This window comes from Cryphonectria parasitica (genome assembly GCF_011745365.1).
Source record: "Cryphonectria parasitica EP155 unplaced genomic scaffold M406scaffold_9, whole genome shotgun sequence".
Classification (NCBI taxonomy): Eukaryota; Fungi; Ascomycota; class Sordariomycetes; order Diaporthales; family Cryphonectriaceae; genus Cryphonectria; species Cryphonectria parasitica.
In genome coordinates this window covers 1,967,473-1,991,444 of record NW_024468917.1, presented here as the reverse complement: position 1 = coordinate 1,991,444, position 23,972 = coordinate 1,967,473, and the positions used below count along the sequence as shown (strand labels likewise).

The 23,972-nt window shown below is 52.1% G+C and overlaps 6 protein-coding genes across 6 annotated transcripts; all 6 read right to left on the bottom strand.

Moving 5' to 3' along the window:
* Positions 1-839: 839 nt before the first annotated feature.
* Positions 840-2,171, bottom strand: M406DRAFT_239251 (uncharacterized protein; the record flags this gene model as incomplete). Its single annotated transcript, XM_040916088.1, has 2 exons — positions 840-1,729; positions 1,817-2,171. Coding segments are annotated over 2 exons (1,245 nt in total), but the record flags the coding sequence as incomplete, so codon positions are not given.
* Positions 2,172-3,613: 1,442 nt separating this feature from the next.
* On the bottom strand, positions 3,614-5,291 carry M406DRAFT_353639 (Indoleamine 2,3-dioxygenase; the record flags this gene model as incomplete). The annotated part of the gene is made up of 1 exon (XM_040922776.1): positions 3,614-5,291. The coding sequence occupies one exon, from the start codon at positions 5,289-5,291 to the stop codon at positions 3,726-3,728; it is 1,566 nt and encodes a 521-aa protein (XP_040771946.1). The 3' UTR covers positions 3,614-3,725.
* A 3,862-nt stretch (positions 5,292-9,153) lies between these two features.
* M406DRAFT_358417 (uncharacterized protein) lies at positions 9,154-9,993 on the bottom strand. Its single transcript, XM_040923887.1, has one exon. The coding sequence runs from the start codon at positions 9,950-9,952 to the stop codon at positions 9,437-9,439; it is 516 nt and encodes a 171-aa protein (XP_040771945.1). The 5' UTR covers positions 9,953-9,993; the 3' UTR covers positions 9,154-9,436.
* A 3,613-nt stretch (positions 9,994-13,606) lies between these two features.
* On the bottom strand, positions 13,607-14,515 carry M406DRAFT_26133 (uncharacterized protein; the record flags this gene model as incomplete). The annotated part of the gene is made up of 2 exons (XM_040917433.1): positions 13,607-13,773; positions 13,873-14,515. Coding segments are annotated over 2 exons (810 nt in total), but the record flags the coding sequence as incomplete, so codon positions are not given.
* A 3,116-nt stretch (positions 14,516-17,631) lies between these two features.
* Positions 17,632-19,859, bottom strand: M406DRAFT_282858 (putative MFS transporter). Its single transcript, XM_040918493.1, has 7 exons — positions 19,808-19,859; positions 19,689-19,738; positions 19,551-19,621; positions 19,291-19,465; positions 18,993-19,232; positions 18,542-18,913; positions 17,632-18,451 (listed from the first exon to the last, which is right to left on the bottom strand). The coding sequence occupies exons 1-7, from the start codon at positions 19,852-19,854 to the stop codon at positions 17,802-17,804; spliced, it is 1,605 nt and encodes a 534-aa protein (XP_040771943.1). The 5' UTR covers positions 19,855-19,859; the 3' UTR covers positions 17,632-17,801.
* Positions 19,860-20,912: 1,053 nt separating this feature from the next.
* M406DRAFT_296476 (Di-copper centre-containing protein) lies at positions 20,913-22,078 on the bottom strand (the record flags this gene model as incomplete). Its single annotated transcript, XM_040919252.1, has 2 exons — positions 20,913-21,177; positions 21,285-22,078. The coding sequence occupies 2 exons, from the start codon at positions 22,076-22,078 to the stop codon at positions 20,913-20,915; spliced, it is 1,059 nt and encodes a 352-aa protein (XP_040771942.1).
* Positions 22,079-23,972: the final 1,894 nt, after the last annotated feature.

Sequence of the window (23,972 nt, the reverse complement as noted above, 5' to 3'; positions counted from 1 at the left end):
CGCCCAGACCGAAGACCATCAAAGTATTCCAAACAAGAAGATCCAAGCACACACCTGCTCTCCCCCCGTCATAACACGATTGTACCGCACGCGATGCCGAAACGAAAAGAGAAGCCAACTGGGACAAAAATGTCAGGAGCTCTCGCCGACGGAGAGTTGCTATGGGATGCTCTTACGAAGCCGTCCAAAAGCAAGCGTACTGTCTCCCCCTCGAGCCGGAAGAGCATACCGACCTATAACCATACCACTCTTGAGTATCTTGCCTGCATGAAGAAAACCAAGACAAGTGAAAAGGGAAAGAACAAGGCGCATGAGCCATCACGAACAGAGTGCTTACCTGTTCCGGGACGGACCAAAACTGCCGCGGCCCTGGAGTATTTCGCCTGCAAGAAGAGACCGAGGAAATCCGCGAGGGGGAAGGCAAAAGAAAAGGAGCCATCGCAATCGCCAAGTCTCGATTCTGTTGCGTCAGAAGTCTCTATGCCAGCGCCCAGTCGACAATCTTGACGGTGAGAGAGTCTACGCCGCAAGTTTCTTATCTTCAGACATATTTGCTTTCTATAGTCTACTTATTCAGAGACGACATATAACATCAACATAGCAAACAGAATTCTATCAACCTCTTACAAAAATTCCATACCAGTATTTAAGATCATATGGCGTGGAGTCTCTGGTCAGCTCACACGAGGTCACTTACTTTTGGAAGACCCAAACGATTTATATTCGAAAATCTTCTACTTGATGTATTAAATATTTACCATGATCTGTCTAAGTTTTCTAGATGTCGTACATCTTTCTTGCTTCGGTCATTATAGGTAATTTTCAACCTACCATCAAGCCCAAGAATAACACTCATCCGCAATCGGCACCGTAACATTGTACAGCGACTCGGACCAAAACTCGGTAACAAAGAGTTCGAGATTAAACTCGAAATCGCTCAGCACCTCGACGCCATTGCTACACCCAGCCCCATCCACAACTTGCGCCACCGTCACGTTAGTCCCCGTGCCGGCGCTGACACCCTGCGCGGCGTCCAGGGTCGCGGTGACAGGGAACGACACCTCGGGCGTGAGGCCCGCGCTGAGGTCCAGCAGCCCGCCCAGGATCTCAAAGTCAAGCTCGACCGTCACAGACACGAACGGGGTGACCCCGACGGTGGCCTCCTCGCCGAGGGTCAGGTTGGCGTGGTAGCTCGGCGTCCAACCCGCGGCCGTCGTGCCGTTCCCGACCAAGTCGAGGTGGACGGTGCCGTTGTCGATCTCTGCGCCGAGGTCGAGAACAATGTCCACGGCCGCATCGACGCTGATCTCGGCGCCCACAGCCAGGGTCAGCTCTGGGCCAAAGGTCAGGATGCCGGGCACGTTGACGAGGTAGTACTCGACCCCGTCGCCGTACGAGAAGTTCCCGTCGTAGGGGGCGGTGACGTCCAGCTCGAGCACAAGGTCCACCGAGGTGGTCGTCTCGACGTCCACGTACAGCGAGGCGAGGGTGGCCGAGCTGACGTCGAAGTCCAGGTAGCCACCGAGCATCACGGATAGCGCCACCGCGCCGCTGTCGGCCTTGGCTGTGAAATAGGGGTCGTACTCGTACAGAGTGGTGGCTGGCAGGTCCCATTCCGTGGAGATGGTTACGTCTGAGGGGTCGATCACGACGTCGCGCTTCCGGCGTCGTGTGGATGTGACAGTGCTGGTGGTGGAGGGGAGGCCTGTAAAGTTGGCGCGCATGTAGGCTGGAAGGATTTGTCAGAGAGATGCATCTGAGAAGCAAGAAGAGAAGAAGAAGAAGAAGAAGGGAAAACAAGGCCGTTCATTCTTACACGCAACATTCGTGACATTTGTCTTCTCGGCACTCGCCACAAGAGACAATGCACTCGAATCACTCGTCCACTCTGCCGCGACAAAGAAACCTCTCTCAAACTCCGTGTCACAATCGCCCATATGATTTGTCACTAGCACCAACTCATCATAACCACTCCACTCGGCCAGGGCAGCATCCAGGGTCTCGCTGCTGTTGAACACCATGCTCACGCTGTTCACCGAGCACTCCACCGCTGTGATACTGTTGATGCTCTCAAGGAGCACGCCGGGAGAGGTTGTCGTCAGGCTGACGTTGACGTATTTTGTACTGTTCAGGCCATAGGAGAGCATCAGATCTGTCTGCGGTGCGAGGGTGTTTATAGAGGATGAGGCGGTGTCATTTTGCGGGATGGGTCCGAGGGTGATGTTGCTGGAAGCTGTGGCGGCAGCAGCAGCCGAGCCGATGACGGCCAAGGAGGCCATGGTGAGAAGAGAGGCAGCAGCCATGATTGTAAAGACAGGAAGACTATTTACTTGGCTAGCTGGTATACAGATAGAGAACTGTTGCTGCTACCGATGAAGGAGCGACGAGACTGAGGAATTTCCTACAGATTAAGCAGGGGGAACAGAGAGCACCTGGACCTGATGAGGCCAGGAAACCCCACGATATTTCATCACAAACGACCTTGAGTGGTACTCCCTCTCTCTCTCTCTCTCCATAGTGCAAGCTTTGGTTCTCGTGTATGCTACAAAGTGAAAAGGGAATCAATCATCTCCGGAAACTTACTCGCTCTGCGTCGTATTGGAGGGGGTTACCCGGACTTGCAGAAGTGGGAACCGTACCCTCGTCGATAATACCCAAAATCTACCACCCTCCTCCGGACCTCCTCCGGTATCCACGGTCAATTCAAACAGGGCATCTTCCGAGATGGCGCTTCGGCAGATTTTCTCTAGGCCCCCGGTTTTGACCCTTCATGACATGTGTCACGGCGTAGCTTACCCAACGATTGTGGTCGTAAAACACCAACAGTTCAGGAATTTGCTTACACGCAGAACGGTTGAAAAAAATGACGAGGCACCACTCTTGTCTTCATAGAACTTGCTGCTGATGCAACATCCGTCACACCCCAGCCGACGGCCGGATGTCCAAGTAACTATGGGGTGTGAACGTCAACGACCATCGTTACAATTGAAGCACGTCAAATAAACCTGGCATGATTCCCACAGCCCTGGCTCTTATGGAAATGGAGCCCAAACATTATGTCCGCGGAACCCTTTCTGCGTGGGGTGCTGACCAAAACCAACGAAACTTAAATAAATAAAAAACATGAGAGCTCTCACATAAACACGTGAAAGATGCAGGTCCAAAGCGCCTCGCGAAAGTCCCCGTTTGGCCCAATGCACGTGGACCCTTTTGTTTGACGACAGCTGCCAGTCCAGGGGGTAACGGAGTTTCGAGCGGTGCGTGCGGAGGGCCATTCCCGTTTTTGGGCGTGTGAGCCGAGTCTATTGTATAAATTGTCCATGACTTCCGACCCTGGTCCTGATGCGGTACTTATTGTTCGATAATACCTTGGTGCACAGAATGGGAGAGGAAGCAAACTTATTGTGAGTGGGTATGTATGCAAGCGCGCGCTCGCAGGAGTGGGATTATTTGGCTGACAAACAGCACGAGAGTCTGCCCAGGTGACTGAATGGCTGGATTGCGTTGGTTTGGGAACTAGTCCCAACTCTATACCCCGACTTGAGAGAGGCTAGGTTCTAATATCATACTGGACTACAAGTCAAGTGCACGACAACACGCCGTGAGAAAAGCGCAAGTGCCACTAAACTGAACAGGCACGACAGTTCTTGTTTCTTCTTTTCTTCTTCTTCTGCCTGTCTTGGTCTGATATTTGTGTACGCGCATCCAATGGCACATGAGAATGATCACCCAGTGATACAAATCCCACCAAAGTCATCCTCCATCGTCCAGGTGCCCGCCAGCCCAGCTACCTCGACCTCCTCGACAGGCAGTTCCTCCTTGCCCAGGAAGAAATCGCCTCGTCCCTCCCTGCGGGGCAGGCGACTCATGAATCTCCTGGCCCAGTCCGAAACCGCCGGGTCGCCGGTCTCGTCCCTGGCCTGCTTGAGGAACGACATGAGCTGCGTGCCGCCCGTGCCCTTGAGATCCTTCCTGGCCGACGTGTCCAGGGCGATTCCCTGAGGTCCTTTCTTACTGGTGACCTGTGGAGGGGTGGTGGTGCGGGCCTGCTGCTGCGGCTGGCGAGACGCCGTCGCGAGGTTCACGCGCTGGCGGATGGCCTCTGGGCTGCGACTGCGGCTGCGGGCGCGCTCTGCCTTGGAAGGCGTGACAATGTAGCGTGTGACTATGGCGATATGGCGATCGCGCAGCTTGCTCAGCATTGCCAGGCAGGCGTCGTAGGCGACGCGTAGCCCTTGGTCGTGAGGCCCTTGCTGCTCGACAAAGCCACGGATGTTGGCGACGGAGGCGACATCGTTGAGGAAGCGTGCGTGTGGGCCCGGCATGTACTTGCGCATCTCCATGATGAAGTTGTGCCGGGGGGCAGGAGCCCTACCACGGCTGCTGTCGGACTCTGAGGCAGAGCTATCAGCAGCAGCAGCAGTTCTCAGACCAGTCGGTCGGTGCTCGACGCCCAGCACCAGGTCGAAGAACTGGATGATGGAGCTCTGCGCATTGCTACCGCCGCTGTACTGCCGGTACTCGCCGCGGCCGCTGTCATTCACCTCATAGAGAACCCCATTGGGGAGACCCGCCTCAGCCATGTTCTTGCTGCCGGCCAAGAAGGGTCGGATGCGGTCATAGAAGATGGTCGGGTGGCAGTGCTCGTTCATGCGGTGGAGGAGAGTGCCCAGATCATCCAGACGCTCAGCAAAGGTGTGCAGGCAGCGGGTGACAGTAGCAGTGTCGCCCTCGCGCGCAGCAGCAATGGCCGTCAGCATGAGCGGCATGATGGGTGCGCCGCGAGCCTCGATGGCGACAGAGACGAGGTAGAACCACGACTCGTCCGAGGAGCCGGTGAAAGTGTTGAGGGTGGCGAGGTTGTCAAGGTCGTCGATGTCCTCATCCACAAACAGGGGCTTGAAGTTCCACAGACAGAGCCCAGCATAGGTCGCGACAGGCGGGACCTCGAGGTGCTCTGCGACGGCTAGCAGGGGAACCGAGATGGCAGGCGGCAGACGCTCGCTGGGGCTGTCACCACCCCAGATGTAGCCGTGCGCCATGAAGATCAGCAGACTGTAAGCCCTCCGCCATTCCGCGTCGTGTTCCAGACCGGTGGTGGAGAGCACGGGGAGGCGATCAATGACGCCTCGAAGACGCCCGCTGAGGATCAGAGCCTGCAGGTTGGCCGTGACGGCCTCCCACTTGTTGTAGTATGGATCCGGAAGCCTCGTCAACGGTAGACCTCCTGGTAGGAAGCCTCGAGCTGGAGAGATTCCATAGTCGGACAATACTGGAATGGGAGGTAGCATGACTCGGCTGGCGGATCTATTGTCTAGAGAGATTCTATTGTTTCGACTGACGGGTCGTTGCAAGGAAGAAGAGGAGAGAAAAAGACCTGGAGAGGGTCTAAAGGTCTATAGTTGTGAGGTTGTTCAGCAGAAGGGATAAAAGTCCTGACGCAAGGAGTATACAGAATTTGCTCTGATATACCCCTCAGCCGTGCGGAAACTCTTTTGTGTTGCTGGCATGCGTCAAAGTCTTCAATTTGTACACTCTCAGGTGTAAATGAGGTGGGAAATAAGTGAGTTGTGTTGAGAAGGACGAGAGGGAAGTGGACGAGAGGGAAGTGGAAGAGAGAGGGACAGGGTCATGACTTATAGTTACACGAGAATTGCCGCTCGGCCGTTTTTCTCTTATTAATGGAGAAAATGTGACAAATCCATCCCACACAACAACCAACAATGCCGCCGGTTTTGGGCCGACATAAAAAGGAATGCAAAAGAGGGATGGCTGGTCTCCTTGTGGTGCCATTCTGTTTCTGGCCTGATCCTGTTCAGAATTGCTGTGTTGGTTGTCAATCGCTAAGCCGACTCAATCCATGTCTCCAAGTGGTGGTCCTCACAATACAATGTGATGCAATGCTATGCAAAAAGTGTAAGTGTGTCTCCCATCCAATTGGAGAGGAACCCAAGGGGGGGGGGGGCGCCGGTTGATTCGGGAGCACATGTAAGAGGCAAATCTTCCTTGTCTCCGGTTCCGGGGCCGCCCGACCATCCCAAATACCAAGCCTTCACATACTTACAGTAGGTACTGCAATGGTATTAGTGGTTGCATAGAAGTGAGTGTTCTGAGCCGTGTAGGCTGTTTTATAGAGCCTGCTGTACACTTCAGTCAAGTCGAGTTTCATGACTTGACGCAAAATGTGGGACTGCCTCGTAGCAGTTATCTTGTGAAAACGACAACACCATGGCAACTCGTTGACTTGGCAATATCAAAGATCTTGACCACTAAAGAAAGGAGAGAGCGAGAGAGACAGAGAGGAAGACAGGAAAACCCCAATACAGACGGATACATGGTACATATCGAGGGAGGCGAAGGAGAGGCAGCCATGACGTTGACGGGCATTTGGAAGAGAAGGCACTACAGTAAAATTTCCATTGAGGCAGCTGCTTGGCAGCCAGGCACGCCAAGAAAGACTTTCCCCAGACGACAGGCGCCGTTCAACTGTAGGTCAGGGTTCCCAGCAGCGATAACTAAAGCACCGCTATCCATTAATCAGCCCGCGCGCGCATGGGCGCTTCTAGCGCTGTGACACCCTAGAACCGCTGTGTATGTTATGTAAGTCAAGCTACAGGGGCCTGACAGCCATTACTGAGAAGCTAGAGAAGCGTATCGCTAGCCAGACCTGGAGCTTGCGACCTGAGGGGCATCCACCTCGTCGCCAAGGCTGGCTGCGCTGGGGGGTGAACGTGCAAATGATGCAACTTCATAACCAACCCACCACCTTTCTTCCATCATGTCCCGGTGACAGCTGCCACTCAATCTGCCCCTCGATCTTCAACAAGAAGACAACGATGGTCGTCCCGCAGCATGTCCTCAACTGGCTCTATAGCGTCCTGACCAGTGTATGTCCTTGGGCGGAAACTCCTCTGTCAGAGCATCTCTTGTCTTGGCCACTTCCACAGCTGACCCTCTCCATCTCTGCCCGATAGGAATACCACGATGTTAATCGCACGTACAACGACGTAGCCCAGGCGCTGTCCCAGTACCCATCTCTGTCTCCGAGGACAGATGTTCACAGTACGAGCTTGCTCTTTCTTTCTCTCCATCTGCTCCCATGTTTCCCAAGGCGACTTTCAGACTGACACGTGCCATCCTTCCGATAGCCTTTCCCAACGGTTCATCTGCCCTGCTCCTTCGTCTTTCGGGGACGATACCGGTCCTCTTTCGAGGCACGACATACCGCTTTCCTATATCACTATGGGTCCCTCATGCATACCCACGGGAGGCCCCTCTCATCTACGCCACGCCCACTGAGACTATGGTGGTCCGTCCTGGGCAGCACGTTGATCCACAAGGGCAGGTCTACCATCCGTATCTTGTTGGATGGGCAGATTATTGGGATGTATGTTGGCCCTAGAGAAGCCAAGCGAGCCCCGGGAGGAGTCGTACTGATGAGTTCTGTGATAGAAATCGAACATTCGGGACTTTCTTGTTATATTACAAGACATCTTTGCCAAAGAACCTCCAGTTATCGCGAGGGGACAGGCCCAACAGTCGCGGCCTCCTCCCCATGCGCAGCAGCCACAGGCCACCCCGACACCACCTCCTGTGCCTCCACTACCACAAGAACTCGCGGCCAGGCCGCCGAGCTCGATACACTCGAGCCCTGCTCCCAACGGCCAGCCTCCAGTTCCGCCCCCGAAACCCAACCCGCAGCTTCCACGAGCAGACGCTCCTCCACTGCCTCCTCTACCGCCCAGTGTAGGGCAATTACCAAGTCCATACAGTCCAACTTTAGGTGTGCGAGCACCACCTCCGCCACCGTCTGTACAGAACAATCGCATGTCAAGATACGATAGCGCCCCGCCTCTGCCTCCCCAGGTTCAACAGCAGCAACAGCCCGGCCCATCACAAACATACCCAGCAGCCGGGTCTTACGCGGCTCAGCCTCCTTACCAACCATCTCCCATACCATCCTCATACCAAGGAGGAGGGTCGCCGCCACCTCCCATTTCCCCGGCCGATCCTCGTCGTTTTTCGAGCTTCCCCCCTCAAAATCATGCCCAATATCAGACTCCACCATTACAACAAGCACCAATACAACAGCAGCAACAATGGCAGCAACAGCACCCCACGCAGGCGATGCCAACGCAGCCGAAGCAGAAGGCTCCACCCCCACCGGATCTGATGGATGAGCCCTTGACCTTGAGTATACCCTCCCCATCATCTGTCCCGGCACCACCAATACCACCAAACCCCGAGAAAGATGCCTTGCTTCACCAGCTCGCCACCACACTCTACCAGATGCGCATGCGTGTCCTTGAACAGAACGGCTCAAGTCTACAGGGCTTACAAGCTCAGCGTACTGCCATGTTGAGCGCCATGGGTACTATGCAGTCCGAAATCGGCGCCTTGACACAGCTCTCCAACCTCTTGCAGAACAACACTACGATCTTGCGCGACACAATGCGCCGTGCCGACGAGGTCGTCAAGGACAGCGCAAGTCTGCCCGAGCCGGACATTGATCAGTTACTCGTGGCGCCGACGGTGGTTGGCAACCAGCTCTATGATCTTGTCGCGGAGGAGCGGGCTCTGGCGGACGCGATATTCGTGCTGGGCCGCGCCGTGGAGAGAGGCAGAGTCGCACCCGCCGTGTTCGCGAAAACTACTCGATCGCTCGCTCGGGAATGGTACCTCAAGAAGGCATTGGTCAAGAAAATTGGCAAGGGCATGGGGCTGGCCGCTTAGAGCGCGGGCAGTCAAGTCGATGGCCCCGCCGTGGGGCCTCTGGTGTATGATGATGATAATGATGATAATGAAGATGAAGAGTGGTGCCCATTCGAGCCGTCAGGATATGACGACCTCCCCTCGTCCTCTGTCGATGCACCATCTGGTATTTTGATACGATCAACTGGACAAGAATGGATGCCCGAGGGGTTTCATCGAGAAACCACACACACCAGATCACTCACATGGCGGAAGAAAGAATTGAGAAGGGCGGGGATGGTCTTTGAGGAGCCGTCTTGGTTGGTAGACTACAGCGCTCTGCCCAGCACATCTCATCCGCAGCAGCGAAACAGGAGCTCGCCTCGCGGTCTTGATCCAGGGTAATAGGAGACCAGTTCCACATCACTGTGACACAAGGCATGAGAAAGGAATGATTTGTGCGTGTGAATGAAGAATGGGCGAGGACTGGGCCCTACTCAATGAAACCATGCTCGATTGTCATACATTAGAAGCAAGCAGGAAGCATCGCGACAGCACAACACATTTAGACTAGTTCCGTCTGGGACCCTCAAGACCAAGCCTTTCTGGCAATCTACCAAGCACCGTTCTAGTCTACCATCTGGCGAGCCGTTTGGTCCGAACCACAATGCTATTGAACGATCACGCATGTACAAACAACCAATGCTGTTCTGAGAAGAAAACGAAGCCTGAAAACCCCAATGAGTCACCCCTGCCTTGCAGTATGAAAACTTGCTGTGCTCCCTGGACTACTCTGGCCTCTCCAGTGTCTATGCCCATCGCTGATTGCCTCTTCATTATCTCCCAACACCCGTAGGAGTTTTGCCGAGCTCGACCGCGACGGCCGAGGATGAGAAAGCTCGCATTCTGATCTCGCTACTACCATCGGCACGTGGGCATCATCACTCCGGCCTTGAGCGAGGCTTCCGCTGGGGCTGCTTGGTGTGTGTCGTGCAAGTGTTTCCGACAAGTTGGCGCTCATGTCCACGTCGGACCGCAAGCCCTGGAGAGACCACGGCGCTGAAAGATTGGCTCGTCCTTCCGTGACAGGCGCTGTCAGGCCAGTGGTCACTACGCTGGCAGTTACACCCTGCCCGTCGTCTTCTCCGACGGCCCTACCGTCTTTTTGTCCTTTCTGTTGCCACATGGGCCCTTCCGCCGCCTCAATGTCGCCATCACCTGTCTGGCTTCCCGAGCTCTTCATGGGCCGGAACGGGTTCATACGGTCCTACTTCGTAGACACACGTCGAATGCCCACGGACGGGATGTGATCCGCTCCTTTCTCCTTCAGCTCTTTGACTGCAGCAGACACATATTTGGGATGCTTGTCATCGATGCTCTGTTGCGCCATCTGGAGTTGATGCAGCCCGATAGGGGAATGGTCCGGTCGCAATACGGCCGTGAGACGCTTTCGAAGCGACTCGGCAGCAATCGTCTGCTGCTGTTGCTGCTGCCGCTGCTGCTCCTCCTCTATGATCACCTTTAGAATTTTAGACGTGGAATGTGGGCAGCCCTCGCATTCTTCTTTGGTAGTGGTCGGGATGGCTGGAGTACCTGTCTCCTCTTCTGACTCCTGGGCGGACGCTGACTTGCGCTTAAACGACGTGGATAGCTTTTTCAACAGCCTAGAATACCCATGACTCCCGCCTTTGCCTCGATTTCCGCTTCTCTTGTCCTCCTAGAAGTTATGCACATGCGGTACATCTGAAGGGCTTGGGCACCCCGTCATGTTGGACGGGTCTGGTGTCATGTTGTCTCCCTGCGCAGTTGTCCTATCAACGGGCAGGTCTTGGCTCCCCAACTGACTGATATGGTGCTGTGTATTTTCGACTTGGTCAAGGGTATCAGTAGACATATCTTGTGTCTCTCGATCTTTGCCTCGGTAACTTGACACTTTCCGGAATGCTCTGGGTATCCAGCTCAGTGACTTTCTCCCGCCAGCCAAAACACCCGAGTCTGAATAGAAGGCCTGAAGCTTGGGTCTGTCCTTCCCTTGCTTTTTATCCCCGGCTGCCACCACATATGATGGTTGGGCTTCTGGCTTTATGAGGCCTTCGAAAATGCCAACTTTGTCCTTCACTGCCACTGAGGACTCGCGCCGAAAGGGACTAGAGAACATGCCACACATCATAAGAGCACCCGTGTCATACTCGTCATCCATTTTCATCCGCGGCTCGGTGCCAGTATTGCGAGGTATATTCCCGTCTTGTGATCGTAGTGGAGCTCGAGGGACGGCCTTGGCTTTCGCGGTGTCAAGTGTTCGGCTGTAACGCACTTCATCCAAGGCATCACCCGCGTTCTTGTGTTGGAAGGCATCTGATGCCTGGAGGTCATTGACTGATGGCTTCCACAACTTGATGCTTGACGTACTTGGCAGTCTCTCCAGGTTGAAAGTCTCGATGGCCTTCTTCTGTGATGTAGGAGGGTTGTTGACTCGTGATGTCTCCCCCCGGTTACGTGAAGAGCTTTCCGCGGTCAAACTCATGGGCTCAAAATATGCATCCAAAGGTGCTGACAGCTGTGTTATCTGTTGAAAGGGCTCCGGGGCTGTCGAGCGTGGTGTTGCTGGGCCTGGAGACGTTGTCGGCGAGATATCATCATCTAAGTAGTCATCTTGCCTGGTTGATGTTCTGGCGTTCGAAGACCATCGATTTCTTGGAGATGCCGCTCGAGCCCTTTTGCTCCGATGTGCAAGACCATCAGGAGAAGGCCAGTCTGAGCAGTCCTCTTTGTCACCCCACACAGGAGTCCTGAGATGAATGATTACGGGCGAGGGCTCGCCAATGGAGTCCTCGTCTGACAGTCCCGCGACAATGGGCTCATGTGGAGCATCCAAAGTGAAATTCTCTACAACCTCGTCCATGGCGTTAGTCAAACTTGCCGAGTTGGAGATTTTGGTAACTGCGATGGGCGGCTGTGGGCTATAAGATCTTCTCTCAGAGGTTTTGAGATATAATATGCCCTCTTCTCCTAGGCAGCCGTTGGCCTCGAAGGATTTGCGTAACTCAGCAACGGATGTCCTACTGGTGTTCAGAACGGACGAGCGCGATGGAGAGCTGACTGGTTTTGATTGAAGGGTAGGAGTTGTGGTCATATGTCGGTGACTTGTTTGCAGGCCATTGTGATCCCTCGGCCCTTTCTGGATGGTCGATGTCACGACGCAGGACTTGGATCTTGGAAGGGCCTGTGTTGATGGGCGAGAACCAAAAGTCTGACTGCAGTTGGACAGTGTCGTGTGTGCGCCGAGGAGATCTGCAGACGGCCGTGAGGAGGAGAGCATGTCAGTCGAGTACAACATTAATCGTAAAGATCTGTTGGTCATGGCCGGAAACGGAATACCTTGACTGTGTTCGGAAACCCTACGGACGCGGATCACGACGTCAGCTCCTTTTTGGGCCAAGCTTCCCGCTCTTGCGAATTTACTCTCGATCAGCCGACCAGCTATGATTGGGGAGACCTACTCTTGGACTGAGATGGGAGGTAGGCCGCCTGTCTCGGCTGTTTCGTCATCGTTTGCCGCCCTGCTATTGCCCATACCAGCCTCGCACAGGAGGAGAGCACGGCGGTCAGACCAGTGCGATTGTATTGACGGAGACGATATATCGTCACGTGCTCGACATTGGGACGTCCTGATGAACCGAGGCGGACTTGTATTTTTAGTAGGAGAGATGGCGCTCGAACGATAGTCGCTTGATGCATTGGCTGGGAGCCCGATGGCGTACGGCTTCTGGCTGGGCGTCTCTTCCATTGCCCAGTTGGTACAGCACCTGGTAGGGGTACCAGATGATTAGACACACAAAGTCTAAAGTTTCAATGACAATTGCGATGCTCAGGATCGGCGGGACAACGAGAGATAGGGCATGAAGCACAACGCTGACGACAAGAATGGTGGGTGGTAGCTCCGAGAGTGGCAAGGCCAAAACTGAATATGGGCAGCAATTAAAATTCAATCATGGCCATAAAATTAAAATGATGAATTGGATGAAAAGTTTGCTTTTTATGCGTGCAATTATCACTGCGAAGAGTTGGCGTTGGAATTGCTGCTGGGAGTCTCTCGAAAGAGAAAGACACGACACGGAGAAGAAAGTGGTTGGTCTTGTTCGAGACCGTCAGATCTAGAACACGCGAGTAGATGACAGGGTCTGGTATCAATCAATGGCAAGTGCACCACCGAGTCGTCACTGCTGATGCTGTGTTCGTGTGTGACTGATCAATATCAGGAAGCGAGAGTCAGACATGGTCGGTCCTATGACATATTGGAAGCTTATACTCGTTGAGATTCTGGTTTCAAGTTCTTACGCGAGAAAGACAATCAAAATTTGATAACGATTGTAAACATCTAACCTCCCAGTAAATCCTTATTAGTGACTTATGTGTCTATTGGTAATTGATTCCGAAAGCCATATTCTGAGGTTCAACTTCCAGGGCCTTTTGGGGGCTCAAACGCTGGGTGAGCCTCACACCCTTTCTCAGCCCAACGCTCTCATTGAACGATTGTGAAGCTTTTCAAGCCAGTCCACTTCGTGTAGCCGCCATATAAATATCTAGGGCTGCTCCGAAACTCTCAGCTGCAGAGTCGAGGAACCTTCTAGAGCACCTCCTCCGATAGTCGAATCTCACGCTCGACCCTGACGTGGCCCGCCTCAATATCAGCATCGATTTTAAACAGCTCAATGTCGGCTGAGCCCGCAGGACCGCCATTGTAATGACCCGAGCTGAAGACGGTGGCAGTGACGCCTGTCTTTCTGTGGACGGCAGTGCTGCCCCTGCGCTGACCACCTGGAAAGACGGAGCTGTCTTTGGAGGACTGGCTCCATGTGGGATTGAGAAGAGCATTCTTGTTGGACGCTAACGCTTTGAAGCGACCACGGGGACGATCGGCCTCTTGTGTACTTCCAGATACCTCGCTGTTGAAGGCAGCTGGGTCGGCGATGCGCTGCGCGACCAGCGTTCCGAGGGGCATGACGACGAGGACAGATGTGTAGAGGAGGGAACCGGGCTCGAACTGGACTTTCCCAGAGTACTGCAATCCAGCAAAGAAGACTAATTGGATGGAAAAGCAGAACGACGTGTCAGCTTCCCCCAGACGAGAAGACGTGAAGGGTGTATGTGTGCAGACAAACGGGAACAAGATTAGCTTACCAGGAATCAGCATCAGGACGCCGTTGGTCATAACTAACGCGTCCATCGCCCCGAGCCCCTTTGTCGTAGGCAGGAAGCTGCGGTTCTTCCACAGATGCGTGGCCAGCTTGCATATAAACAAGAAACAGAACCAACAGATGCAGGCAACTTCGAAGCCGAGGAAGCAGTATCGTACCCAGGCGTACTTTATGATCAGCTTGAGTCCCTCGGTGGGGGAGACTTCCAACTGGATGATCTGGTATGCCGTGGAAGCTCCCATAAATCCTATTTCCAGGAGCACCATGACCACGGAAAATACCAGAATGCTCCATTTGTAGGAATGGGGCCAGAGCTTGATCATGGACCAGGCCTGGAAGATGAGCGCCCCCATCATCATGATGTTTTGGGGGATTGTCATCACAGACGATGCGATGGAGTTGGCGTAGTCGGCGCGGGTGACGAATCTAAAGTCGTTGCTGTACATGGCGTAGAACGTTACCCAGGAGGAGTCGAAATAAACGGCAAGGAGAATGACCCGGATTACATTGTTGCAAAGCCCAGCGATGTTGAGGTAGGTTGGGAACCGCCAGAACTTGGTTTTGGGCGTCATCGTCAGAATCACCGCCAGCATCACAAGTGACGCGCCAATCTCCACGCCGTAGCCAGTGCACTTGGTGATCATTACCGAAGTGTTCATGTCGACCATACCAAGGGGTACGGGCTCCACCTGACCACCTGGTAAGGTCAGGTTAATAACCTGGTCCACCAAGGCGACCATCGTGGTGTCCATGCTCGGAGGGTTTTCCTCTGAGCCGGTCATGCTGAAATTCTTCGTTACCTTCAAGCTTTTGTGGCGCTCCTGGTTCGGTTAGTGTCCCTTGATCGTATCTGGACGACTCTCACCGTGGCATTGACCTACCACACGACACACTCAATGCTGAATTGCCAAAACACAATGCCTTGTTTGTGTTCAATAAGAGACGGGTTACAGTCCCACGCGCAACGGGCCGAAGCGTCTCTCTGCCGCCAGGAGGCTCAAGCCTTAAGGAAAAATGAAAAGGTGAACGGGTGAAAAGGGACAAGAGGGTGACAAAGGATGCTTGAGGAGCTGGCTTGATTGTGATAATACCCGTGAGCCAGAATTAACACGATCTCAACGCTGCTCAACGCACCTGGGCCAGTAGCTGCAGTCTGCACGGAGTCGAGGAAAGTCAAGCTTGGATGGTGCTTCCGTGATGCTACTCTTAAGGAAAGAAACCCATTCGAGCTTATGTTGGGAAGCGTTAATCAAATGCGAAGATATGGGATTTTGATTGATCTGTGGTTGACTACCGACATCCAGCGCAATTTCAAATGCCTGTCACTTTTTGAATTTCCATCAAAGAATGGCTCCTGAAGAGAGAACAATATCAAGGACGAAGAGAAGGGCTGACACTGCAGAAGCCAGAGCGTGGAAGCGCATAGAATTAGGTGAGAGTGAAAGAATGGGTCTTGATCTGGTAACATATCATTCTTTGGTGTTGTGAAAGTCGATAAGTTCTTCTATTGTCTTTGAGACTCTCTTAATATTGTCTCCCCTGCACTGTGGCCGGGCGAGAGCCGTGAACATTCCAAACCGAACTCACTACACCAGGCACCAGGCTGCATTTTACGATTCGACAGCGATTGAATGAATCGAGATAAGCGAAGACTGTCGATTTGACCAGTCGAAGTACGTCGAAGAAATGAGAGAAGAACTTATTTTCGGCTGTCTTCGGAATCTTTTCCGCTCAGCTTGTGGCCACCAGTTTTTCAGTCGGTTTCTGCCACTTCCAAGGTATCAAAGCCTTGGCTTGTATGAATCTCGTAAAGTTCAGACATTTCCGGAGACACTGTCGACTTGACTTCGCCCCTTAGCAAGCACTACTTGGCAATGTTAGAGCATCAGTTTGGGCAAGAATAAATGCTTCTGCAATGGTTGACATCATATTCAACGCGCAAGTAATACAACTTGCCAATGCCAGTTACCGGCATACCAAAAACTTAGACAAGCTAAGTCAAAGGGGGGGGTTTTGGGCCGGGGTAGTTTTGGGCCACCCTGGCCACCCTCGTCAAATACACACACCCATATATATATATACTGTTTATCTATTCTATTCACCCACCACGATGCAATCCTCCTCATCAGTAGGTAATTCGACATCGCTCTCTTCATTCAGACTATCCTCGTGGCGATTAGCCGCGTTTTGAGCTCTCTGTATATCCTCAATCCCTGCAAACTTCGAATTCGGATCCATATCAACCTTTCTTCTTTTACTAGGCCTCAGAGCCTCAATCTGCCTTTTCAACGCTTTATTTTCCTCCAATGCCTTGGCAAACTCGAGGTCCCTCTTCCCATAAGCCTTTTTTATCTTCTTGAATAGCATACGGCAGCCTGGTTCCGTTCGAAGTTGTTGCCGATTCTCTAGCAGCTGATAGTATAGCTGTTTAGCCTTTCGAGGAGTTGAAAAGAGGACTGGCTGGCTTGAGAAGGCTTTTGGGGAAAGACGAGATGCTGTTGATTATGCTGAGCCTGAATTGAACTGGGTCTAACAGCTTGGTTGACTGTTCTCAAGGAGAAGAGGGCTCAAGAGGGCTTTTGAGGGTCTGAGAGGCCACAAACCAGTTGCTTTCCATCCAGATCTAATATTCTGGCTTGAAAGGCCTTCCAGTCGAGCCAGACGATAGTTGCTGAGGAATAAACGCTTGCCTGCAATAGTTGAATCGCCCCATTAGCCCATATTGCTGACTTTCTTTCTATATGCCCGTTTGAGAGATGAAAAGATCCCTAGATCGAGAGGTTGAAGAACGTAAGAGGTATGAGAAGGCAAGTAAATAAGCAGGATATTGTTTTGGAAGCAAAGCTACATAAACTCATCCATTTTATAGCTGCCATAGCCATCCAGAACTAACAGCCTGGCTTCTAAGGAGTCTGCTGGCTGGCTATGAGGAATGAAGATCTCTTTCAGCCATTCAACTGCCATTTTATCGTTTGTCCATCCGTTTTGCGTAGCTGTAAACTTCCAACCATCAAAAAGCTCCAAATCAAGAGAAAACCACTGTTATTATACCGTTTGGCCCTTGAAAATCACCAGAGGGAAGAGGTAAGCACCTGTAGCTGAGATACACTCGAGGAAAGAAGTCCAGGCTTTTGATCCAGGGTCTTTCCTTTGAATTGAATGCAAAGAGGAGCCTCCGAGGACTAATCCATTTGTTCCTTAGCCCTCCATCAGGCCAGCTTCATCCATATTCCATCTATTAGCTGGCTTAATAGCTTGGATATAAGGAAGATTGAAAAGACGAAACCAAAGCCGTATTACCTCTGTTGTAGCCCCATTCGTTCGTTCAGAAGCAATACGGCGAGTCTTCCTGATCTTTATCTCTGGATTTCTCTTCAAAAAAGCCTGAGTCCATTGCACCCCGAGGGCCTGAGAGTCTCCCTGAACCTCAAGGATCTGCTGAGCAAAGTATTTGAGTTCTGAATGGCTTGGTAGAACACCTAGGCTTTCTTGAATCAGGATCCATTCGGCTAGTCTTCTTTCCTGATCAATAGAGAGCCTTTGCTGGTTTTCGTGGGCTGTTTTATGCGATTCCCCTCCTTCTAGGCGAGCCTGAAGAGTACTCCTTGGAATACCCCATTCCCTCGAGGCTTGCCGCTGAGACTTGCCTTTTCTGACAGCCTCAACAGCCTGGGCTAGCTCAAACTCGGAATAGGGCTTCATAACAGTCAGATAAAGGTTTGCTGGAAAGATGAAGTTGTTTGGATCAAAATTGGTTGAGTAATAGCTATCAAACTAAAGGGGGTTGAAGAGGCGGTGAGGGTGGCCAGGGTGGCCCAAAACTACCCCGGCCCAAAACCCCCCCCTTTGACTTATTGCAAGCAAAGCTCGAGCAACATCTGCCAAACCCTACCACAATATCTCCTACCGCTGTCAAACCGTCATGACCTCCCTCACACTGTCCTTATGAATCCTCGCCAGCCAGGTCTTTGCCATGAATTCTCTGATCCCTTTCCCGTAGAGCATGAAGGGGATTAGGGCAAGATTATTTACCAACAGAACACCGCAGAAGACGCCCGCGATCATCACGGCATAACCGTTTTCCTCGACCCACTCGAGAATATCAATCCCCATGCCAAAGCTGATGGCCTGCTTCCCTAGGTTCATGGCGATGAGCATCTCGCTGGTGTTTGCAGTGTAGCTGTCCAACGCATAGCTGAGGACGAACGTAAAGTAGAAGTACGAACTGAACTGCGTCATGATGACACCGGCAAAGTACCCTACCCAGTGGAGATCTTTCTGGGCCGTGAACCCGAAGACGATCAGTCCTGCGGGAGCTATGAGCATCGCTGGCAGGCAGACGCCCAACCGCATCTCGGCCTCACGGATCATGTTGTTCTTCTTGGTCAGGTGCGCGGCCAGACGGTCCGACGATGTGGTGAAGGGGATGGCTGCACCGTAACCAATGAAGGTAGCAACAGATATGAGACCACTGTTCAGTTCGGACCAGTTGTAGGGAGGAGCGGTCACTTTCAGCGGTGTGATATAATTGAAGGTGAGAGCTCCGAGACCAATGTAGATTCCTGAAGAAGAAAAGGAGTGTTATTAGTCGTAGCGATGGCGCGCCTTCAATAACAGTATCTCTCGAAGAATTCAAACATTGCTCTACTCACCATAAGTTGCGACGACCCAGAACACGTGGGGCACCAAGAAGTAAGTAAACGATCGCGCCATCATCAGGAAGAAGTCCGAGTCTCGCTCATACACACCCCAGAACTTGAGCTGTTGAGTAAACGTCTTCCGTTTCGGCAAGTTCAACTCTGTGTCCACATGTGCAACGGCAGGCTTGTCCGTCGTGTCGGGAGTGTCTACAACATCAACGGGAAGCTTGCGGTGGTAGGTAGTCTCCTCGACGATGAAGAAGGCCAGAATAAAGAGAGCACAGGCGAAGGCAAATTCGACATAGAAGAAGAGCCTCCAAGAGTATCCACCGTTCAGCATATAGCCGGCGAACATCGGACCTGTAGAGCCAAAGCATAAGGCAACTAATGCAAGGCAGTCGCCAGTGGTCAGCATCAAGTGTGATAAGCGTCGTTCTAGGATATGAATCTCGCCTGGGCCTACCGGTATAGTATCCTATACGTTGGCCTCTTTCGTGTAGAAAGAAGATATCGTTGACCAGCTGAACTGGCAAAGCCTCACAAACTCCCGATCCGAAGGCGTGGATAATCCGAGCCGCCATAAGACCTCCATAGGAATTGGCTTGTGAAGCCCCTATCAGCCCTGCACAATAGCAGAGCAAAGAAAACAGCATGACCGGCCGTCTGCCAAATTTGTGGTACAGAGGTACAAGTAAGAGGGACCCTGATTCCTCTCGTGTCAGAACAACGCTCCCTTCTGCCTGAAACAGACACAACCTTACCAAAACCAAAGGCCAGGTTGGCATAGCTTATGAGGCCAGACGCTGTGTTGGCCGATATGCCAAATTCCTCTGCAAAGATGGAGATATACACCGATGGCCCGAGGAGCGAAGAGTTGCCAAAGAAGGAATATAGTGCGCAGACCACCAGGATCATAGTTTTCTTGAGATTTCCCCACTATTCCGGCGGCGTTATTGATTAGTATTTGGCATTCGACGCTCAGTCGCAAGGAAGACAGTTCAGCGAAGGCTCGAGTGCGTACTTGTAGTGGATCGTTGGGGTCTTCAGCTGGAACAGGGAAGAGTGCCTGGCCGTAGCCCGTGTCGTCGCCCTCTTGTTTGCCTTGTCAGCGTGTATCCTCTCACTCTCTGTACCCCTAAAGGGCTCGAATGCTGCTCACCTCGTGCTCGGAGATTAACTGTTCCCGGTACATCCTCTTCTCGAGCATGGCTGTATAAGCGACATCAGCCATCCTATTTCCGGCATGATAAGACATAGAGTCGTCGCACTGTCACCTACCTGTGTGCTAAGTGCGGTCGTGTCGTTGTCGGTTCCGTGACAGCCATAGTTGCGTCTCACTGAGTTGCTATTCTACAATTGAGGAAGTTGTGTGAAGTAGATCATGGAGCAAAAAAGGAGAGGCTGAGTTGTGTGCTCTCGCAGGACGTGGTGGTCGGGGTGGGAGTTTGCTTCTGATATCAACGCGCATGCATGCCAAGCGGCGCAGCTTGCTGACTCCTGCCCCTGCGAATTCCAAATGAAGCAACCGGTTCGTGAATCAGTCGGGTAACTGGATACTTGACCAAGACACAGAGTCACCTCGAGGAGGAAAGCAACCAGACATGCATTTGCCTCCGCCCCAGTCGTCCTCTGCGGGGTATCACCCACAACCCTCCTCCTCGAAGCTTGCTTTGCCTAGTAGGGATGAGCGGACCCAAAATAACGTTCTCATACATATCTTTGGTCAGCATCATGTAACCTTTCCGCTCTGGGGTAATAGTCTGGGGTAAATGAAGCTACCGTTTGCATAGTACAACAGGTCCGTGGGCGACATCCGGTGATCCGCACCATGGCACAAAGCCGCGAAACTTTGAAGCAATGAATCGTATCTTCTGTCGAGGAAAAACCCTTCCAACAACGATACCATAGCACCTCCTGTGTACAGTCCAAGACCAAGGCTCTTTGGCTCACAAGAGGTCACCGCCACAGTTAGACGACTCGCAGGTAGCCGGGTAAATATGCATGTAAGCTGCGAGACTATCCAGACATCTGCCGTGCCAACATTGAAAGGGCCGAAGTGAGTTAGCCAGTCTCCTGAAGATCCATACTACCGGTCCGCTCGGTCTCTGCATATTAGGGTTCGCGACGAAGCCAATTTAGCCTTTTCAAAGGTGTTGCTGTTGGGTCTTAGTGAACCCGATAACCTGTCTCAGCCAGGCCTGGTGTTGTATTAATTTAGTCTACCTGGCGACTGGATTTAGACTCCAGCCCAATTAAAGACTATCGGTCATGATGATGATATGCTGCATAACTGTCCCCCAAACATACACATGTCTACACACGATGGACACTTAGTAGAAGTCGAAATGACAAGACACGAGTATCAATTTTGGGGGATTTAGATCTAGTAATAATCGTATGTGTAACAGAGAGGACCACCCTGAGTGTCGAGGACATTCCCGACCGTCACATTTGCTCCCAGCCCATTCATGTTGAGCACAGTGTCAAGCGTCACAGCGGTCTGGCAGGGTGCATAACCCTGGGTACACGCATCCGCGACCGTCGACTTCCGGCTGCTGTCAGCTTCCTGCCAAGCAGCGAGTTCATGGTCGACAAATAGATGATGCATGAAAAAGATTGGGTCGCTCGGACTTGAATATACGTCGGACCTGATAAGATTGTGTCAGAAAAAAGAAATTTGTAACTGGATCAATTATGATTTCAAGGACAATAGACCAAAGAAAATACACATTGGTTCAGAGGAGGGTCTGCTCACATGACAGATCCGATCCCGTTGTGTGTCCATGCGTGTGGCCCCATCTCAGCACAGCTGCTGAACGTGCCAAAGTAGTCAAAGCCAGCGCAGTAGTCGACATACGCCGTGCTGGACTGAGCCGTGTCGGTCTCGTTGAGAGCCCTTGAGAGGCAATGCTGGACATTGTTCGTCCCGGGCCCGATATGACAGGTCAGATGCGCAAAGACACCATCCGTGACACAGGTTCCGGCCCCGTTGGTCGGCCCAGACAGGTTGCCAAAATACTGCGACGTGAATAAGGTGGAAAGGTGGAAAGCACCGCTGTCCAGTGTCTCGTCCCACCATGGCATTGCGCGGTCGAATCCGCACTCTGAGCGCAGGGCCTGCTCGAACAGGTGCACAAAGTACCGGTGCCAAAGGAGGAAGATGCCATTGCCGTGCACCTGTGTGGTGAGTTTCTGATGCGTCCGGACGAGATCCTCGTAGCGGCTCGTCGAGGGCGCATAGGCTGACCCGGCGGACGGTAGTTGGGTGAGACATGAAATACCGTCCACAAACGCTTGGCGGTCTGAGCTGGAATAGTCACGCCACTCAATACGTGTTTGTGGGGAAGTACAGGAGGAGGCCTGTGGGGACTCCTCGACGGCTAGGCTTGCGGTTTTGATATTGCCTAGATCGTTACTAGATGTTCCGTTTATAGTACTTGCGGTGTCAAGGAGGGTTGGATCATCCACAACTTGTTGCAATGTGAGCGTATTGAAAGCCCCAAAGTCGTCCAATGGTATGTCTGAGACATCAACACTACGGATGATCATCGACGAAGAATCGTGCTCAGCAGACTCGGTGGTCGTCTTTCTAGAGCGCAAGGTATTTCCCTCTATGGCTGGGAGAGTAACGCTCAGCCCTAGTTCCGCCGCAGATAGAAGCAAGAGAGAAAATAGATACCGCATAGTGATTATTGTCGGCAATCTAAAGGAAGTAATCACTGGAAAGACAGGCCTTAAAGTGAGAGAAAGCTTGGCAAGCTGGGGAGTTTTATGAAGAAGAGCATTGAGATATAATATGCCAGGCCAAGGCGTTCGGATGCTAAAGACAAAGGAGCGAGGGGACAGCTCTGCTCATCTTCAAACGGATATCTAATATTTATACATACATGCACATCACTCCGTGAATCTCCAGCTGAAAAGGGCCTCTCTAGGAAAACGATGTTCACAACGTCATGCGTACCGAGTTACAGGCTTCGAATACGATCGCGTGTAATTAGTGCTGCATCCATAAGGGGATATTGGCTTTCGTCGGGCTCTGTGGCGTCCTGTACGCCAAGCTTAAGCTTATTCTCCCAGAACTATCAAAAGCCACCACGGCTGCCGTGTTACGCTCCTGGACCTCGAGCACAGGATACTAGCAGGGTCTTCTCACGTCCGATCTGCATGGTCTTGTATATTTCTAGAAAGGCACGTGTCCGATACCAATGCAGTGTCAAGCTCCATTTTCTTTTGTACTACGTCTTCACGACCATGAGCCCTCCGTTCCGATGTTCAATGGCTCCGAACTTGATCATTAGGAAAAGGGGCAGAAAAGTCGTACAATCAGCTAGTGCTATTCGTAGTCATGTATGATTCCCTATCCCGTTCCTATGCATTGCCAAATGATCTGGTAATACACATGACAACAGAGGTCTGAGAAGTCAGTCACTGAGTTGCCTCATAAATCTGATAAATTCGATTTGGATCTTTGTCTATAATCCTGTAGGCAATGTCTTTCACAAGGAAGAAACAGAGTCACTGACAAGCAAAGGAAATCGGACTGATTATCCGAGACACGAGCATCATGGAGATCGCTGTTCTCAAGCTCTTGAGGTAATTCAATTCTTGCAATGGTTATTCGAGCGCTTAGAAAGGGAACACAGGGCTGGGAAGAGGACTACGGATCTTCGGCATCCTAAGACACTGTACACAAGAACGGGGCTCGAGGGAAGCTCACTGCCACACATACACACACGCACGGGCCGAAAAGGGAGCCTTGACTGTGGAAGATCAAATACTCAAGAAGCGGGTGGCACCATCTCGATACTCCGAGGGCCGACTGTCAGCTTGTTAGCTTGTGCTAAAGAGCTAAGTTGATCAGCACACTTGGAAACCCGCTTGGCTGCCTTCACATCGAGCCAGTAATCAAACCGCTGGCTACACTACAAGTCAGCTTTCGGCAAGCATATTTTTCATCCTGAAGATAGCTAGAGTGCCTCGTAGTTGAATTTGGAGGGAACATTCCGGAGCAACATGCTCAAGTCGCACTGCATACGACTATTTGGCTCAATTGGGGAGGCAGCGGAATTTGAGTATTTTTAGGCCAGGTCATATGCTGGACTCGGCGAAGAATTGGGGTCACACACAGGACATGCATTAGCTTGTGCAGTCGTATGCAAAAGTTCGTGTCCGTCTAATTAACATGTTGCGCCTAGGTAGTCTTTATAGGTGGTTATGCGAGCCGGGCGTTGCCCATCTATCATGAGCCGTTGCTTAATTTTAAGTTACGGTCTCCGAGCCGCTTTGCATTAGAGTAGCTATAAATAGAGGACAGAAATTAGTGTACGCGGCATGTTTTTGTATGAATGATTTAGGTTGAGGTTCATAGGTGAAAATGCAGGTATATTGAAGCTGCAAACACTCTTCTACGAGCGAGATGGTTGGCTTCTATGTCAGCAGACGA

What these genes read in the sequence shown, in the direction of transcription:
- M406DRAFT_358417 (XM_040923887.1), bottom strand. Translation starts at nt 9,952, where the DNA reads ATGAACCCGTTCCGGCCCATGAAGAGCTCGGGAAGCCAGACAGGTGAT.
- M406DRAFT_282858 (XM_040918493.1), bottom strand. Translation starts at nt 19,854, where the DNA reads ATGGCTGTCACGGAACCGACAACGACACGACCGCACTTAGCACACAG. An exon ending in CGACCGCACTTAGCACACAG is followed by an intron (nt 19,739 to 19,807) that starts GTAGGTGACAGT and finishes TCGCTTATACAG; the next exon opens with CCATGCTCGAGAAGAGGATG. An exon ending in AGTTAATCTCCGAGCACGAG is followed by an intron (nt 19,622 to 19,688) that starts GTGAGCAGCATT and finishes AAGGCAAACAAG; the next exon opens with AGGGCGACGACACGGGCTAC.